Source organism: Aristolochia californica, unplaced genomic scaffold, assembly GCF_029961685.1.
Source record: "Aristolochia californica isolate CCGP_79_NKW_82.1479 unplaced genomic scaffold, dmAriCali1.0.hap1 SCAF_14, whole genome shotgun sequence".
NCBI classification, from domain to species: domain Eukaryota; kingdom Viridiplantae; phylum Streptophyta; class Magnoliopsida; order Piperales; family Aristolochiaceae; genus Aristolochia; species Aristolochia californica.
Genome location: NW_027181815.1, coordinates 348,251 through 366,855, shown reverse-complemented (window position 1 = coordinate 366,855; position 18,605 = coordinate 348,251). Strand labels below are relative to the sequence as shown.

Below are 18,605 nucleotides of genomic sequence, written 5' to 3'. Positions count from 1 at the left end.
TCACCACAGCTTTTGCCCACCGTTTGATCTCAGCTTTCAACTTGTCCGAATCCAAATCCTTGAGTCCCCCGGCTTCAATGGGCATCGAGAGCCGGAGGCCGGAGAAACAACGGTCGAAGCGCTTCAAAGATTTTGCCCGCGCCACCTCTCTTCCTCTAACTTCCTTCACCGACATGCCTGCGACGAAGTGCAGATTGAACCCGTCCCTTGCTTGCTCGTTCAGAGAGTTTGGTAGAAGCACTCGGCCAATTTATAGGGTGAAGTGCTGCCAATGTTTCCAAAGCGTGTATTGAACGACTCCATGGTTTTGATTTTTGAAACTGGGCCATTGGGGATAGCGTGCTCCAGTTCGTTACACGGAGCGGGGTTTGGAAGGGGAGTTTCGTGGAACAGGTATCGTCCAAGTTACTGGTTACCGTCGGGAATTGAATCATCTCTTATCCAGTCCACGCGACGACTGGAAATCTCTGCAGAATTGTCTTTGGAAACGACTGGTAGATTCTGGTGCTGTAGGCGAAGCGTCAACCTTGGAGGAGAAGATGTTAGAAAATCTCTGTATACGAACGATGTCACTGGGGACTTTCCAGAGCTTCAATTTTCCAAGTCCGAATCGTGAAGCTTATAAACGATACTTTTACTGGTTCTTTCCGATAACAATCGCGGCAGGAAGAATTAGAAATTCGATTGTTGAAATTGTAAAAAGAAAGCAACAGGCTTTTGGGTCATATACAACCGTCTAGAGAAAGTATATGGTTTACTCAGTTGAGGGTTGAAGGGTTTTATATAAATGCCGTGTTGCTGCACTTTGAAAATGAATTACGTAGTCAAAGTCAAAATAAATGTGAATTAATTATGTTTTAGTGTGTAATGAAAATTAGTTAATAAAAATTTAAGATTACTTATTTAATTAAATATATAAAATAAATTATTAAACAAATCCTTACTTTTGCCATTTGGTGTAAAACATACGAAATGACTATCTCATACGTCTAATCATGATTGAACAGTTGAGATACCCGTCTGATCTAATGATTAAGATAGTCTTTGATAATGTTCAGACGGTTGAGATAGCCGTTTCGCACCAAATGACTTTTTAATCGGATCAACCCTCATCCAAATATTAGCAAATTGTTACTTTTATAATAAATAAATTATTACTCTTAAAATAGTCATTAAACATAATACTAAAATATAGGAATTTTATATAAATATAAAAAGAGGGTATTTATTATATAAAATTATTTTAATAAATTTAAATTTTATTTTTGATAGTTTTATTTGACTAAACTAAAATAAATCTTAACTTTTTTAAATTAATAATATTAAAAATTAAATTAAGGTGATTTATTTAATTAAAGATATAAAATATTAAAAAAACACTTATAATATCAAATTGTTACTTTTGTAATATCTAAATTCTCACTTCTAAATTAAAAATTAAAAATTAAATATAATATTAAAGTTATAAATTTAAATAAATAAATAAATTATTTTATTAGATAAAATTACTTTGATAGATTTAATTTTCTGTTAATAAACTAGGATAAATTTTAACTTGTTTAATTTAATAAATAATAAATAAATTAAAATATATAAAATGAAGTATTTAAATAAATACTTAATTTTGTAATATCCAAATAAAAAAGTGAGCGTGGTAGTAAAGTGATTTCACTTTCACTTTCAAAAACGAAAAGGACGTTTTTACAATTTTAAAACTTTGAAGTGTGCGACTGAGATTAAAAAGGAGGGACTTGGGGAGGTAAATGATAATTCGTATTTGACTTTTTATTTGTTCTTTAAAGAAATAGTTTTTCGAATAAACATTTTAAATATGAAAAAAAATCTCGATGAGAAAACTCTCATCATGTTAGGTGACGAAGCATTCAATGACCGAATTTCATTCTCTCTATAAGTAATTACTCCTTCCACGCCTCGTTTCTCTCGTCCCCTCTCCTTTGAAACAGATCATTTTTTTCTTTTCTTTTCCCTTTCGAAGAGAAGGGCAGCTTCTTACGGACTTCGGCTTCCTTTTGCTTGCTTACTGTGTATTTTCGACATGAATCCGGAATAGTAAGTGTATTGGTTGAAGATTTTTGGGTATTAATTTCTAGCTTCCTCCGTTAATTTTGATTTGTACGTCTGCGGATCTCTTTGTTTTTGGATCTGGATCTGAGATAATCAGTTAAATTCTGTATGTTTAGGAGCCTGAAAGGGAAATTTTGTATGGTATGGGATTTGATGTTAATATACGGGAGTTTTGCTGGTGTTTATTGCCCTTGGTTCATATCTGGAGTTTTTGAAGTTTTGCCAATTCTCATATTAATGATTTTAATTACTTCTGTTCGTTGTTTCAAACCTACTTAAGCAGGTTGTAGGGTTCCGGGGAAAGCTGTGTTTTTTCCCTTCGGTAATTTAATAGATTGATAGGAAATTATTTTCTTGCATCTAATTATTTGCATATACTGAAAAAAAATAAAAAAAAATAGAATGTCTAAACGGAGGATGTAGAATAAAAGTAGCGATTGTTTAGAGTGTTTCATTCGTGCATTTTTTAGAACACAATAGAATTCTATTGTACAATGTTGACAGAATTTATAGTTGGTCTGTTTAGCTGGTTTGCCTCGATTGTGATTTATCTGATTCATTCCTTCCCTCAGATAAATTTTTTTATAAGCCAACTCTAACACCCAAAGATGCAAGTAGCTGTGATAAAATTTTGAAGCACATTTGTACTGAACTCTGTCAGGCACAGATAGATAATTTGAGCCTAAAGTCAATAAGACATTTTGGACTAAACTTTCATATTCTTTAAGCTTAAAAGTATGACCTTGGTGAGATAAATTTCATTCTGCAGCCTTTACAACTTCCTTTAGCATTGGTAGTCAGTGTACATCTATATGTAGCTCATGCTATGTGCAACTGCTGTTTCATATTATTTCTTGATCTTCGTCCTTACCATGCGATGACTTGACTGGGTTAGGACCCAGGAAATCAATCTCACAATTTCTGCTTGTTCTCCTCTGCAATTTATCTCTCCGTGTTCATATTTATTTGAAGTATGAGTGTATCAGGAATTTTAATCTTGACTTGTACTTTCAGCGACTACCTTTTTAAGCTTCTGCTTATTGGAGACTCTGGAGTAGGCAAGTCGTGCCTTCTGTTGAGATTTGCGGTAATGGTCATTCAATATTATTCTTCATTGCTGCCTATATATATTGACAACACATTTTGAGACTTTCCTATTTTTCTGACAATGAGTGGGTTTAGTGGATAGTAAAATATGTTAAAAAATTCCTGGAATACCTTGTCAAACATGATTTACTGAACAAGACGGCTATTGTGACATAGGATCTTCCTCATTGAATGTCTTTTTAGCTGGTTAATCGAACACTGTTTCAATAAATGATTTCCTTTTCAACTTGAATATGAATACTTTCCAATTGAAAAGAATTACATATGAAAGGACCCAATCACATTAGGTAAAGAGAAATTAGTTAAACTGACCGGAACCTTTGCTAGAGTTTTATGTTACAGTGTTTGACATTATAACAGGAAAAACAAGTTAGAAGCTGCGTGATATTAATTAGTTAAGTTTTACTTGATTATTTAACAAGAGATAACATCAAGAATTTTTTTTAGAAAGTGACGTTTGTTCTCCTTGACTCTTAAGCTAGTCATTGATGAGACTCATGGTGCCAAACACCTCAACACTTGGCATCTTTTATTTTTCTTTCTGTTATATGGTAATGGGGTACATTTTTTTTACTAGAAGATTGTTATATCATCTCAATTAAACTTTTGATATCCCAATCAAGAGTTCTTTTACATACCACCCTAAAAGACATCCAATTTATCTCTGTCGCGGTTTGATCAAATTAAGTCAAATATTACTGATTCACACCATCCAATTGATCTATCAGTCTGAAAAACATAGGGAATGCTTCATTGTCAGACCAAAAAAATTTTAAAGTTTGCTCCTAATGTTTTGGTCAATCTTTCACTGCTCAATTAGAAGTTTCACATTTTAATCAAACTAAGCAAAATTGTACTGATCCAAAACACTAAAAATCATAAAATTGCAAAACATGACCCTACCTTTCTGATTAATGTGGACCGTTTAATTAAATAAAGTATTGTCTTCTTCCTTCCTTCAGAAACCCTAGCCACCAACCTCTCTGTCTGCTGGCAATTTCATGCCTAATTTCTGGCAAAATCACTCCTCATAACAACGACAGGAGACTACCAAAGGATTCTTTACAACCATATTGGTCATGTTTTCTACTTCTTAGGGTATTTTAACATTGTTTTTCCACTGTTCTTTTTTAGCAATTTTCAGGCAAAAAAATCACCTTTTCAACCGATTTCTCTGGTCCTCTTTTAGACCACATGTATGGCTGGCCATTCCTTTCAATGTTAAACTCAGCCGAGTCACCAAGGTAAAACTAGGCCAAACTTGGCACCTGGACGAGTTTGGGGTATAGGACCAGTTTTTACAGAAACTCAGCTTGGTTTACAATCTATATGTGTCAACTTACCATGTTCCAAATAACCTTGGCAAGTTTCCCATCTTTTTGCTGAAATAATAAATAATAAGGAAGATTGAACAAAGATAATCACCATGATGATCCTTATGATCAGACGGATTTCCACTTGCTTGTGTCTATAGTAATTAGACCTCTTACAATTGCACTTCCAACCTTTTGGTGAAAACCTGTTAGCTACTCACCATAAATTTTATTCAACATTGGTAGGTTGTTGTAACTCAATCTGAGAATCCTTAGTTCACCAACAAGAAGCATCCATTAATAAAATCCCAAGTCATGTATTAGTGCAAGTCCTTTCTTCTTGCTGTTGCATCTGTGTTGATGTCCAATATGGTGAGCTGATGTTCTTGTGCTTCTTGTTTGCCACATTATCTTTTAATAGCTTCCATTTAACTTCAGGATTTGGACATGAACTGACAACTTGTATCTATGTTGTATAGGATGATTCATATCTGGAGAGCTACATCAGTACTATTGGCGTTGACTTTGTAAGTATAGCAGTATAGTGATGTTGTTCATGCATCTCTCAGTGTTTCAAGTATTATGTCACACAGTTTTCAACGAGCTTTGATTTTACTCTGTAGAAAATCCGTACTGTGGAGCAAGATGGGAAAACAATTAAGCTTCAAATTGTGAGTAACAACTTTCTTCTTCTTTTTTTTTCTTTTTTTTTTTTTTGTACTCAGATGTTGACTGATGTTAGATTTTGTTGTGGTTAGTGGGATACAGCTGGACAGGAACGTTTCCGAACAATTACAAGCAGCTACTACCGAGGTGCACATGGCATTATTGTAAGATACTGTGCTCCAGTTGTTAAGTTTACCTGCAGGTTTAGCTGGTAGATGTTAACTAGTTGTCATCATGTATCTGACTTGGACTTTGTTAGGTTGTATATGATGTTACTGATCAAGAAAGTTTTAACAATGTGAAACAATGGTTGAATGAGATTGACCGATATGCTAGTGAGAATGTCAACAAACTCTTGGTTGGAAACAAGTGTGACATGACTGCAAATAAAGTTGTTTCCTATGAAACTGGAAAGGTCGATGTACATACTTTTGTCCTTTCACTTTCATTTTTGGCTGATTCAACAATTGACTGGGCCAGTTTCTTTTTGTAAAGGCATTCGCTGATGAAATTGGAATACCTTTCCTGGAAACAAGTGCGAAGAATGCTACAAACGTGGAGCAGGCTTTCATGACCATGGCTGCTGAAATCAAGAACAGGTAGGTTTTCTAAACCATTCAGCTTAACCTTGTTATACCAAAAACAGCAAAGTCATTCTGACGAATTCTCCAACTCACTAAGTTAAACTGTCCAAATTTCTTTAGTTTTAATCTGACTACAAAAAAAAAATTAGTTTATTTATTGGAGTCCCTTACTTTTTTATTTGTAGGATGGCGAGTCAGCCTGCTATGGGCGCCAATAGACCTGCAACAGTGCAAATGCGGGGCACTCCAGTTGCTCAAAAGACCACCTGCTGCTCTTCTTGATTTGCTACTCTCGCTAGTGGTGGTCTAGCTACACGACTGATGTGGTCTGGATCCATTTCACATTGCAAGAAAGAAAACTGTCAGAGGCCTTGGATACACCCACTCACTGCTCTTTTTTGTGTATAGAATGGAAAAAAAATTGTTGTGGTTTGTGTAAGCATGCGCACAACCAACCCTCCATTTAAATTGCTTTGGATTCAGAAAGATGCTTGTAGCTCATCTTTAGAAGTGTAATCCACTCTTAAATTGTTTTGGACTTGCCAACTTCTGTCTTTTCTATTTTCACAGATAGCTGTTATTTTGCCTTGAAAGTGCCGCCTCAGATTCTCATCTGGAGGGAGCTTGGTTAAAGTGTGGAAGAAATTCCTATGGTTCAATGTCTACGCAATCTTTCCGGTGTAAGGTCATTGTTTAGATTTTGCCAGGAGTAATGGGTATGATAGTGTCATCAACATTAAAAAAACATACAGCTGACATAAATTTTACCATAAGCGGAACATCAAGATCTCCCTGCAAAACCGCTAAAGAAACCGAAATAAGTAACGTCGTTAGCAAGATCAAAAAGAGGATTTCATTACCTTTTGCGTGATTTTTATGTTCCGGAAGTAACTTAAAAAAGAAACCCCAAATTTAGTCGAAATTCCAATTCTGGACGTACCATTCAGATGAAAAACACTATGCCGTTCAAAGTGATTTACCAAAGATCGTCAGATCAGATTTGCTAGTATGCTATTAGATCTATACAGGTCCCTTCAACTGATTTAAAAATGACAAATAGATTAAAAAAAAAAATCCCATTCTGTCTAAGACTAGATTCAGTTAGAAATATAACAATCCTGCTTCATAGCAGTCACGCAACATAAATTAAGGTAAACTACCACACTCGAGGTCACTCGTTAGACCGCACCTTTCATGCAAAGATCACCTCACGAAGGCACTGCAAAATAGAATGCAATTGCAGGTGTTAGAAACAAATTCCTTCATAAAAGAATAATATATCAGAAGGGAATTGAACATACTGTAAGTAGAAGTATCAATCTGCTCTGGTAACTCCTTTATATCCACCTCAAATCGCTCCTGTACCTGTGGCTCAAGGCAATGTTTTCAGTTCAACAATCACAAGAACAAGTAATAAACAGCAAGTATCATAAAATTAGATATCCAGGTATCACATCATACCTGGTTGAGGACATCTGAATCTGAGGCAGAAGATACAAACGTTATGGCAAGCCCTTTAGTTCCAAAACGCCCTGCTCGACCAACCTACAGCAGAAGATGGTGTAATGGACAGGTAAAGAAACAGAGCCACGTTGTAAGAGACATCCTAGGCCTCCCCAACTAAGGTACAAAAGTTAATATACCCTATGTAAGTATGTATCAGCAGAGTCTGGCATGTCATAGTTGATCACAATGTTGACGCGCTCAATATCAATTCCTCTTCCAACCAAATCAGTCGCCACCAGAATCCTTTTATGCCCTTCCTTGAAGTTCTTGTACCGTGTTAACCTGCAAAAGATGATTACATTTTATGTGTAAGGAAGGCTACCTCAATAAAATGTGCAACATGACCAACAAAGTTAAGCACCAATTAATGCAAGTTAAAATAGCTTAACATGCAGCACCAATAGGCATCATGAACAAGTTTCCCACTCTTTCCAGACAGACGTCTATACATAATAAATCAAATCAGGCTCGTTCTCCAATGCCACAAATCCATATGTACGTATATACTGCTTGAAATCCCTTTTGATATGATAGTTAGGATGGGCAAGCTGAAGAAAAATGAAAGTGATCCATCACGGCTATGAATCAAATTGGAAATAAAAGGAGATCACATAACTACATCTGCCATCTATTTTTAGAAAGTGACTTTTGTTTACACTATTGATGCGTTCTTCATTAATAATGATAAAAAAAGTGAGTAAAAAAATAACGGTCCAGTCCCAACCATTAATTTTCAACTGGGGAGAGGACCCCATAAGCCAGTTGCTGCCAAGAGACTCATTACGGTATATACAACTTGCTGTTTTAACATTCTATATTCCAGGATCAACCCATATCTAATATTTCATCACAAATGTAACCCAATCTCCACAGGGCCAGCACTCCTAGACATCCATGATAAAACAGTAGCCAAGTTACCTTCAACCATCAAAGAAATGAATGAAATTAAGACATATATTTATTCCTTTTAGAAGAAACACTACATCGACCTTCAAGGGGATTCCAGCACTCTCATTGGCTGGTACTCCAAGGCCCAGCATCCTTGGAAAGACTGGCAAGCCTACAAATGAAATTTTAGACATTTTTTCTTAATTAAATTGTACTCAGGACTCAGGTACCGAAACTCTAGGTAAATTACTTTGGCCGACTCTATAACTAAAGAAGGGGCATCCCTCCATTCCTCATTGTAACGGGACCACCTGCCTAAGATCTTGTTCTCTTTTGTAAGGCCAAGGCCAATTTAATGTAATTGCACTCAAATAGTGTACAGGCACCTTAGAAGTTGACTGATGTCCACCAAAACATTGGCAATATTAAAATTTGAGAGCATCATTATCATAAGCCAGTAAAATTAAGAGCATCATTATCATAAGCCGGAAAACCTGAGAGCATCCTTATCATATGCTTGAATACTTTCAAACAGCTTGAAAACTGGTGTCAAGTAATCACTTTTCATGAGCAAAAGATTTTAATAAGAGAGGAAACACATGCCCATTCTAACAAAGAGCACACAAGACGCACCAAACAAAAATAAAAGTACCTTGATAATAAAAAGCCAAGCAAGTGTAGCTACCAACCAAATCATTTTCTGATGAGAAGTGAATTGTCAGCCAGGAATATGCTACCAAGTACTACCATTAATACAAGAAATGTCTTCGATCTTGCCAAAGAATAGAGATACAAGTCAAAAGGTTTAATGCTTTTCTGGTCCCACCACTGAGCTAACCACCATCCCTCTCAATTTCAGAAGAGTATTTGGATCTGCTTTCACAAAATCACCAATAACTAGCAAAATTTGGCACTTCTAAGATATAGATCTCATGTATCCAACTCAAAACTTCCTTCACAGTTATTTTAAGAATTTTGAGTTTGCAGTGAAGATATCACAAATTATACCCAAAAAAAGAAAAGAAAAATCCTTCTAAAGAGTCTCGAGCACTCTTGCAAATAAAGAGATAGCTAGCTTCCAAATTATGAATAATCGGAATTGTATAGTCTTAGGATTCTTTTTTTATCCTGCCCAAGATGAGAGCTCATGTAGCACCTTCTTAATAACCCTAACTCACAACTAAAAGATGTTTTTGACAAGTTCTAATGCTTTTCTCCAACACTCAAAGGCATCATAGTACATTAAAAATAAATACTGATATCAGTGCCGCTCTGGTTTCCACTTCCACTGGTATAAATCTATCCATTAAGAGCACAGGTGTATAAAAGATAATTTGCAGACAAGCCAAAAAACATCCCTATCATTCTGACATGTTAGATTGCATTTGAGGTTCAAATTACAGACTTTCCCTTTGCTTTTAGGGCAGAATAAAGTTACTCGGCACTTTGGAATATCCAGATACAAGGAAGATGACACACATCAATACATTTCAAAGACACCAGAAAATTTACGAATGATATCACAGAAAGGAGACCCAATCCTGTGTAGCACTTTAAATACAAGAGCTTCCAGGGCTAGACAGATCCCTGAACCTTCAACCATACTCGGCATAAGTGCTAGTTATTATAGGGGCATTTATTTAGAAGTAACTAACCATACAAATCATGCAAGCCATTTTAACAAAGAGCATGATTCAGTCTGAAGAAAGGATGTGTAGTATAAGATTAAAGCTGGCATTGATAGGATTTGAGGAAATAAATGCTTTTGGAGCTTAACTTCACTATCATTATGGACAGGTCTGCTTTCCTCTTTCAAGGATTTTGTGGTATGGTGGAGAATGACAAAGACAGGTGCGTTGAATCTCACAATCAACCAATACATCCTCATAAAACCAAACGCCAGTATTCATTACAGATGAAAAAGATATAAAAGATAACAAAGAGCCATGTCACAACTACCAGGTAACGACTCTCATCAGTCTTCCATGAGCATTCTACATATCTTGATAAAGAAAATATAAATGTGTATATACACAAACATGAAAATGACAAATGGCAATCAAGTATAGAGTGTAAGACAACTACATCAAGTACGACAATTACAAAGAAATTCAAGTGTGCATGATACCAGTAACTGTTACACACCTTTCTTCCTGTGTCATGCCTGAGTGGATACAAATAGATGGGAAATTGCATTCCACAAGTAGCTTATTCAGCTCAGCTGCTCTACTGACACTTTTCACAAAAATGACAACTTGGTTGAAGTCCAATGCATCAAGCAGATCATTCAACTTGCGATTCTTTTCCAACTCATTCAATTTAATGTAGTGCTGCAATAATAAATAAATAAATCTAATCAGTAAAAAATAAAATAATCATGAGTCCAAATATATAAGCACAGAATCAGTTGTTCAACTTACCTGTACAAGACCATGCAAGGTTAACTTGGCCTCGTCATCTACATATATTTCCATAGGCTGAAACGGAAGAAATGTCATATTAAAGGAGATTAGGGCCTTCCGCAGGCTAATTGAATCCAATACCAAGTCAATGATGATGCACTAAATTCTGACAACTCGGAACTTGAACTTCTCCACATCCGACGTACTAGTGTAACTCTCCACATAAAACATGGTTGCTTCACCGTGGCAATGCCAATATTCCTTGCTCATCATGACGGACTATTTATTGACAGACTACAGCCAACTTAACTAGTACAGTACAGAAGAAAGAAACCATGCCAAGAAAGAAGATCAAGATCAAGTATAAGAAAACCACATAACAGAGCCAACAGCCTTGACTTGACCCAATAGGACAAAACAGATATGAGAACAAGACTGCAATAGCTTTATTTTTTAAACTGCAACTTAACTTAGCGCTAGGTATAACCACCACTCCTAGACAACAACGGACAAAATGAAAGGACAACTTCAAAATGAGAGTAACACTGGCTATAGGGCATTACATCTTGCATAAATCTCTTACAAACTGGGCGGATCTCCTTGCTAAGAGTGGCTGAAAACATCATTGCTTGTTTATCATGAGGAGTCATCTTGAAAATTTCTTGGACATCTCTTCGCATGTCTGTAGAACACATGATCCAGTAAAAGATTCAAGGAATTTTCAAACGAATATTCTAAGAACTTGGACACAAATATGATTAAAGTCAGTTACTATCAATTTACTCAAGCAATTGAATCATACCTAGTGACTCGAGCATTTTGTCACATTCATCAAGGATAAAATGCCGCACATTTTTCAGTGCAAGGTCTTTATCTCTTGCTAGTGCCAGAATCCTCCCAGGAGTCCCAACAACAATATGTGGACACTCATTCTTGAGTAATTCCTTGTGTGTTTTGATATTCACACCACCATAGAAAACAGCAATTTTGATATCAGGCAAATAGGTGCTAAACCTCTGGAACTCATGACAAATCTGCAATTAACAATTAAAAATTAGTAACAAAATAAAATCGTAACAGAAATGAATTTTGAAAAAAAGGGTCAATTCCAAACCTGGTAAGCTAATTCCCTTGTATGGCATAAAACAAGAGCTGCAACTTGACCAGCAACAGGCTCAATTTGTTGAAGTGATGAAAGAACAAATACAGCAGTTTTACCCATTCCTGACTTCGCTTGACAGATAACATCCATCCCCAAGATAGCCTGTGGGATGCATTCATGTTGCACTGAAGGGGCAAATAAAATTGCAGTGAAGGAACTCTCGGTAAGTAAAAATGATCGTCCAGACCCTTTTAATGGAAAGGTTATGAAACCAAGTTCTTCTCCAAAAGCAGGAGTACAGAACAAGTAAATTACCTGTAAGGAACAAGAATACAAATATGAGATTAAAACAAATGCACAACAGAAAACAGGCCAAGAAAAAGAAGAAATTTTGAGGCTCTTATATCATGCTCTAGTGGAATAAAGCCCACAATCCATGGCTTCTTTTTTTGTTGATGGGCCCACGGGACCCAAATAACATTAAATATCTTTTCCAATAAAATATTATATATAAATAGAGAAGGAAAGGAATAATCTGGAAGATAAATATGGAGAGAGATAGAAAGAGAGAGGGAGAGAGCGCAAAAGATAGAGACAGACAGAGAGGCCTGTCAGTCTAAGTGAAGTATGCTCTTGGATACAAACTTTAAGCTGAGAGAACTCTGAAGTTCCAAACAGAACAAATTATGATCTCCATTATTACATAATACAAACAAACATAGACATCTTTTACATGATCTCTGACTAAAAACTCAGGTAAAACAATAAAATCAATTTAAAAGATCTAAGAGAAGTAATAGGGAATCTAGCACCAGAACATCATGCAATTGCAATCAAAATAAATAAAGGTTTCATTAAACAAAGGAAACAAACACCAACTCCGGAGGATACAAAAATCCTCAAATTTTAGATTAAAACTAAAACAAACATAGAAGATCTGAAACTTTTAAGAAATTAGAGGTGGAGGGAACAATTATGTTGAAGCAGAAAAGGGGTGGATTATTTCTTACAGAAGTACTCCCACGCCAGTTCACATCATAAAATCCCAATTTTATGCAAAGAATTTGGAAAATAGTTGCACATACCGCGGCAAATCCCGTAAAACAGCTATTTATAATACCTCTGAGAAGGTAGAAGTAGCTGAGAAAGAATTTAATCACTCAAACACGTAAACAAACAAGCAATTATCCAATTTAAGGTTAAATGAGAACTACTAGCACAGGAGACAATGGACAAATACTCAAAAAAATGATGTTGCATGACTCAGATTGATAGATCCGTCCCCTAGAATTGAAATTGTGCTTTCATTATTAGAGAAACAAGGATCGAGAGACTAAAGAAAATATTGCCTTCTGAAGGATGCTCAAATCCTGAATCTACAATGGCTCGGAGAAGCTCTGGCTTTAAAAGAAAATCTCTGAATCCCGAACTATGAATTCCAACATAGCCCCTGTAACGACAAGAAATGAATTTCAGAACTTAGATAGCCAATGTTCGGAAAGAAAAGATAAATAATAAATGTAAGGAAGCAGAATTTGTACTGCTCCGTGCATATTTTTAGTGTCAAATAACTGCCACTTACAAAACCCTAACAACCCAAACAAAAAAAAAAAGCCAAAAAACACTTTGATCTGCAGTACAGAAGTCAAAGGCCTAAAAAGCAAGAGTAGACTACATAACGGAACTTGCCAAGAACACCCTAGGTAAACTTTAAGCTCGGAAATTTTCTAAACAACGTATCGACAAGCTAGATGAAGAACTCACTTTTTCGCAGATTCCCCAGTACCCTTGGCAGCGACAGAATCGGGCCCTTTGTCCTCCTCCTCTTCATAGTCAAGAAGCTCCTCCTCGTACGTTTCGGCATCCCTCACTTCACCCATTCTACGAAACTCAACCAAACCAAAATCAAAAAATAGATATTCCCCAGAAATCCGAAAGAAAGATACATTCAAATCAAACTCCCAAACTTACCTTATAAGCAAAGAATAGTAAATGGATTTATCCTAAGATGAGAAGAGTCTGCAAGAAAGAAGAGAAAATAAGAAGAGTAAAGGAGCTCCCGCCCGACGAGGACTAGGGTTTCCAAGAGCTAGGGTTAGATATTAGAGAATTAAATCGTGCCTCCCAATTTTATGCCTCTTCGAGACGGGGAACCCTATTTATAGAGGCGGTGCCTGAGGAAATTAAATGGTTGTGGCTCTTGGGGGTAAAAGTGACTTTCGCCTTCCATTACATTCGCCGTGTTTGGGTCTCCTGAGAGTCGGTGGCAAGTTGTCTGCACACTGTGGTCTATGATCTGTTAAAAGAGTACTACATGATAAGTTCAGTGTAGCCCCGTTTAAGCTTTAAATACATCTAATTTTTTACTAATTATTAAATCTGAGTTAGATAAAATTAAAATTTATTTATTTTTCTTATTTTATACTGTTTACTGTCCCTAAACACATCACTTTGTAAAAACATAAAAATCCTTAAATTTTTTTAGAATAATATTTTTAAAAACTTTAAATATAACTCTCAAAATAAAGGTCTTGGAAACCTTATAAATCAACAGCAAAATTGGAAAGGTAAATTTATTTATTTTTTAAATTTAAAATATTAAGTTTGAAGAAAATAAATTTTGTCCTTATAAGTGTTTTTTCCAATAATAATTGGAAAAAGATTTTTAGTAAAAATATGTTTATAAGGACCGTTAGACTTTGCTTGGAAACATTTTTCTTGCAAGATAGGTCTAAGACATATCTAAGGGTATTATAAGATGGGTCACATGACAAAAAAAAAACTCACATGATGAGCCTAAAAGACATAAGAAGTAAAACCCGCTATGATTAGCACGAGCTAGTATCTTTATCACTTGAGTTGAAGATCAAGAATAACTTACAAAGGCATATTTATCTTATGGTTACGTTTTATAAGAGTTTTAGTTTGAGTTATCTTTTATCTATATTAAGTTATTTAATTATGTTAAAACTTGTAATGATAGAGTTTGGTTTTAATCGGGACAAAGATAGTTTTATTGTAATTGAATTTTACTATATTCCTCTATTATAAATAAAAGTTATTGTACTCTGATTATAAAAAATTAATGAAATCAATGAAGTATTCATCTTTTTCATAAATTCAACACTATATATTATTACCAAAAATATCATATAATTTTCCAAGTAAGATTTTTCCAACCAATATGAGTCGGGAAACTATATGAATTTTTTTTTAATAAGTATTTAATAATTGATGTTGTGACAAATTTTCATGGTAATTTTTTAATACTTAATTTTATTAAAATTATTGGATAAGCATGGTAATATATAAGATTGATTATTAATTTTAAATTATTTACCTGAAAAACTCTTTGTGTCTATTTAATTTTTCTTAGAAAATTCTAAAAGAATTAATATAATTTCCTAGTATGACACTAATAGGATTTTATTTGAAGATTTATTAGAATTGGGTATCCTAGGAAAAGTATTTTCCTGGAATATAAATTTCCAATCAGGAAGGGCCTGTTTTTCTAGTGGTGAAGTGTTGAGACTTTTTTTAAAAAATATTTTATTTTTTATAATGAATTACCAATTATTGGCTTAATATAGGAGTGAGTCATCTCATAAACCGAGTCAACCTGGCCGACTCGTGGGTCGAGTCGGCGAGTCGGATTACTGTGGTTTCACTCTCGTTTTTATCACTTCCGACGCGGGATAAACCCTCCGAGGTTGCCGCGACGACGTTGAACAGGAAGAATACTTCCCTCTTCGGATGATTGAGATCTTTTCGGATTTTCAGCTCGCCCATCCGCCATGGAAGAACTCCCTCAACCCCTTCTACTCGAAATCCTCAGTCGTCTCCACGACGCCGCTGACCTAGCGCGCTGTAGAGTTGCGTCAAAGACACTAAACTCTCTTTCCTTGGATGTCCGGGCTCTCACCATTCTCTGTTTTTTCGATCGGTTTCTCAAATCAAGATCTCCCAGGCCACAAACAACCACTCCTTTCAAATCTATCGTCACGAGCCTTATTTTCCGATCAAGAAGTGTTGAATCGATCTCCATCGGCGTGGAGAACCCCGTTGCAGGCGTTGACGATGACAAAGAGGCTGAAGCCGACGATCTTTGGCTTACTTCAGTCGACTTCGTGTCAGAATGGTTGCCAAATATTGGTAGTAGATTGACTTCGCTGTCGATTTCGGATTTTTGGACTCAGTCGTGTTGGCGTTCGTCAGTGGTCTTGCCGCTGATTTCAAAATTATGTGAGTTTTGGCTATTTTGATATCCATGGAACGACTTGATTATTATTTATCAGCTTTTCATCTGGCTGAGTGGTTTACGTGTATCTTCATTTCGCAACTTCTTCAGTTCGTCAGTGTTAGTGATAGGAGTAATTATAAAGCAAAGCATCGAGTTCTATAGGAAGTTTAAACTTTGTTCCTGTCATGGTTTTAGATGACGCCTGCCTCATCGGCCAACATATTGGCATTTTAGCCCACCTGTACATGGTAGAGAAACCTGTTTGATCCGTTGAGGAGGAAAAATCCCTGAACCATTCCCCTCCTCCCTTCTTGAAGAATTTATTGAGCTCTTACACGAGTGGGTGGCTGTAAAACTAGACATGTTTACTACGTATTCCATGTGACGGTGCAGATGAACTTCAATTTTGCTGGTATATGTAACAGACCGTTTGCTGCTGAATACCGATGAAGGTGGCTGTAAAGTACCACGTGTAGAACAAGAAGCATGATTACAGAAGCTTATTATTTTTTAATTTGAATTAACTTAAAATATGTGCTGTTGCCTTGTTGGACATGCATATGAGCTTACTGGATATGGCCTTAAAGAATGTCGGTATGTTACTTACGTCGAATCCCAAAATTATGATAGAACTGCAAATAAGCCTCTTGTTGTTTTCTACAAGATTGAAATCTATTTTAATCATCATGCTTAACCTTGTTCCAGAGAACCATTGGCTAAAAAAAAAAAGTTGGAACAAGTACAATCAGATTTTGGTTGGAAGAATATACATGGTACTTCTTGTTAATCTTGTGTTTTACATTAGAACTAACTTTTAGTATTCTCTGTCTTTACAGGTGATAATCTTCTTAGTTTGGAGGTAAAAAATGCTTGGTTGTCAGTGGAAGGCCTGCAACCAATGCCTAAGCTCACAAGCCTGACACTTGAGTTTATAAGATTAGATGATGAGTATTTAACGAAGGTTACTGAATGTTTTTTTTCCCTCAGAGTTCTAAAGCTAATTGGGGTGGGAGGTCTCAGGGAGCCCAGAATCCATCTCTTGCAACTCAGGACTTGTCATTGGACGGTCTCAAATGCTCCAACGTCTTTGTTTATTCATGCTCCTAACTTAATTGAACTGAAGCTACAGTGTGTTCAACCAAAATCTCTTGTCATTAAATCTCCACTATTATCTGTTTTTGACCTTTCAATCGAAAAATCATTTCACTTCATTGATGTCGAAGAGTTTCTCAATCTGAAGACCCTTAGAATTTATACCTCTGATTTTCATGACCTTGTGAAGCTGCTTCCATGGGGTAAAGCTGTTGAAAGCTTGGTTTTAGAGGCACCCAAATGGGATGAGATGAATTTTTGGGAACTAGTCAGTATTGAGATGCTAACGTTGGTTTTTCCATATTTGAAGTGTCTTGTACTGGGTCCTTGGGTTTGGTTTGAATTGGAAAGTTGTTTTGAGGCTGGAGGACCTAGTATCTGCCATACTCATGGATGGCTAAATCTGAAAAGATTGAGGATACAATTGGCTATTGAAAATGTTGATCTTACATATTCATTTTTATCTTTTATATTAAATCTGTCTCCCATGGTATCTGATGTGGAGGCTATCGTCCATTGGAAAGTTGAAGATTTCTTTCAACACAGTTTCAAATTGAAGTGCGAAAAAGATTACCCAAGGATCAAATGGAGCTGGAATGAGTGGAAGTAGGATCTTGGAGTTTTCTGGGATCACAGACCAATACTAGATGGTTCTTTCAAATTTCTCCCCTATCATCTTGTTGTTCAAGAATGTCAAAGAGGAAAATAAACATGAATTTCATCATGTGGTCATTCTTTTGGTAGTTACCCAATGCTTAATAAACTAGTATCTTTGCTTTTCATTGAAACAGCATTCCTCTCGCACATACCCATTTGCATACATTTGCAGTGGGGCTTGTACAGGTATTTTCACCCTAATGGATGATCCTACCATAATGAAGTTTTTATTTTATTATTATTTTGTTTCATTGATTACATTTATGGTATTCTTGCCAGGTCTACATATAGAATGCTGGTATATGAACATCTGGGGGTTAATCACCTTTTTATGGATAGACAACTAGTCTACCTTCTTGTGTTTTGTGGATAGACAACTGAGGCACAGTGGTTGTGTTTGGTTGTGCTTTTGAAATGCAGTGCAGAATAAAAATTATTCTCATTGATTGCATATAAGTAATAGTAATTATTTTATATCTCTTAAATCATTAGAATTTTATATTTATATCAGTTTTTTTATTTTTAAGAGTCTGCCAATTGGAATGAGTATGAATAAAAATGTCATGAAATTGTTTTCTCTGGATTACTTTTTATTCCCTTTTGTCTTTGAGAAATGCTAAAAAGATAGAAATTTGATTTTTTATATTATCTTATTTCTCCAATAAAAAATTGTGAATAAATAAATCAAAAAGCACTAAAGAGGTAACCCCCCCCCACCCTTCTCCTACACCTTTCTTTCAATAGCCTGAAGGTTACCTATAGAAGTGAATTCAAGTGGGAAGTACAGGAAGAAAGTGTAGATCAGAGATGATTTTTGTAATGAATTTTAGAAGAGTGTGATTCTCCCTGTAGACTAGTTTGTTTGGAGCTTGGCTAATTTTTTTATACAAATACTTATTAAAGGGAAAATATTTTGTTGTCATTTATCTCTCATATGGGACACAGAGAGTATTTTTATTATTT

General features: G+C 35.6%; 3 protein-coding genes across 4 annotated transcripts; 2 read left to right on the top strand and 1 right to left on the bottom strand.

Moving 5' to 3' along the window:
* The first annotated feature begins 1,863 nt into the window (after nt 1-1,863).
* Nucleotides 1,864-6,324, top strand: LOC137949691 (ras-related protein RIC1-like). Its single transcript, XM_068795828.1, has 8 exons — nt 1,864-2,070; nt 3,100-3,172; nt 4,985-5,032; nt 5,129-5,176; nt 5,264-5,335; nt 5,431-5,586; nt 5,667-5,770; nt 5,941-6,324. Exons 1-8 carry the CDS (start codon nt 2,057-2,059, stop codon nt 6,035-6,037), a joined length of 612 nt encoding a protein of 203 aa, XP_068651929.1. The 5' UTR covers nt 1,864-2,056; the 3' UTR covers nt 6,038-6,324.
* Nucleotides 6,325-6,794: 470 nt separating this feature from the next.
* Nucleotides 6,795-13,792, bottom strand: LOC137949689 (DEAD-box ATP-dependent RNA helicase 15-like). Its single transcript, XM_068795826.1, has 12 exons — nt 13,625-13,792; nt 13,418-13,534; nt 13,003-13,103; nt 11,666-11,838; nt 11,354-11,585; nt 11,115-11,233; nt 10,570-10,626; nt 10,295-10,479; nt 7,399-7,543; nt 7,217-7,300; nt 7,057-7,120; nt 6,795-6,974 (listed from the first exon to the last, which is right to left on the bottom strand). Exons 2-12 carry the CDS (start codon nt 13,531-13,533, stop codon nt 6,964-6,966), a joined length of 1,287 nt encoding a protein of 428 aa, XP_068651927.1. The 5' UTR covers nt 13,534; nt 13,625-13,792; the 3' UTR covers nt 6,795-6,963.
* A 1,581-nt stretch (nt 13,793-15,373) lies between these two features.
* On the top strand, nt 15,374-18,015 carry LOC137949688 (F-box/LRR-repeat protein At4g29420). 2 transcript variants are annotated; one of them, XR_011111883.1, is made up of 3 exons: nt 15,374-15,895; nt 16,730-17,828; nt 17,922-18,015. XR_011111883.1 is itself a non-coding variant. In XM_068795825.1 (2 exons), exons 1-2 carry the CDS (start codon nt 15,448-15,450, stop codon nt 17,593-17,595), a joined length of 1,314 nt encoding a protein of 437 aa, XP_068651926.1. In that variant the 5' UTR covers nt 15,374-15,447; the 3' UTR covers nt 17,596-17,913. The 2 variants fall into 2 exon arrangements, 1 of the variants encoding a protein (XP_068651926.1); XM_068795825.1 differs by lacking the exon at nt 17,922-18,015 and having other exon boundaries at nt 16,730-17,913.
* The last annotated feature ends 590 nt before the right edge of the window (nt 18,016-18,605 follow it).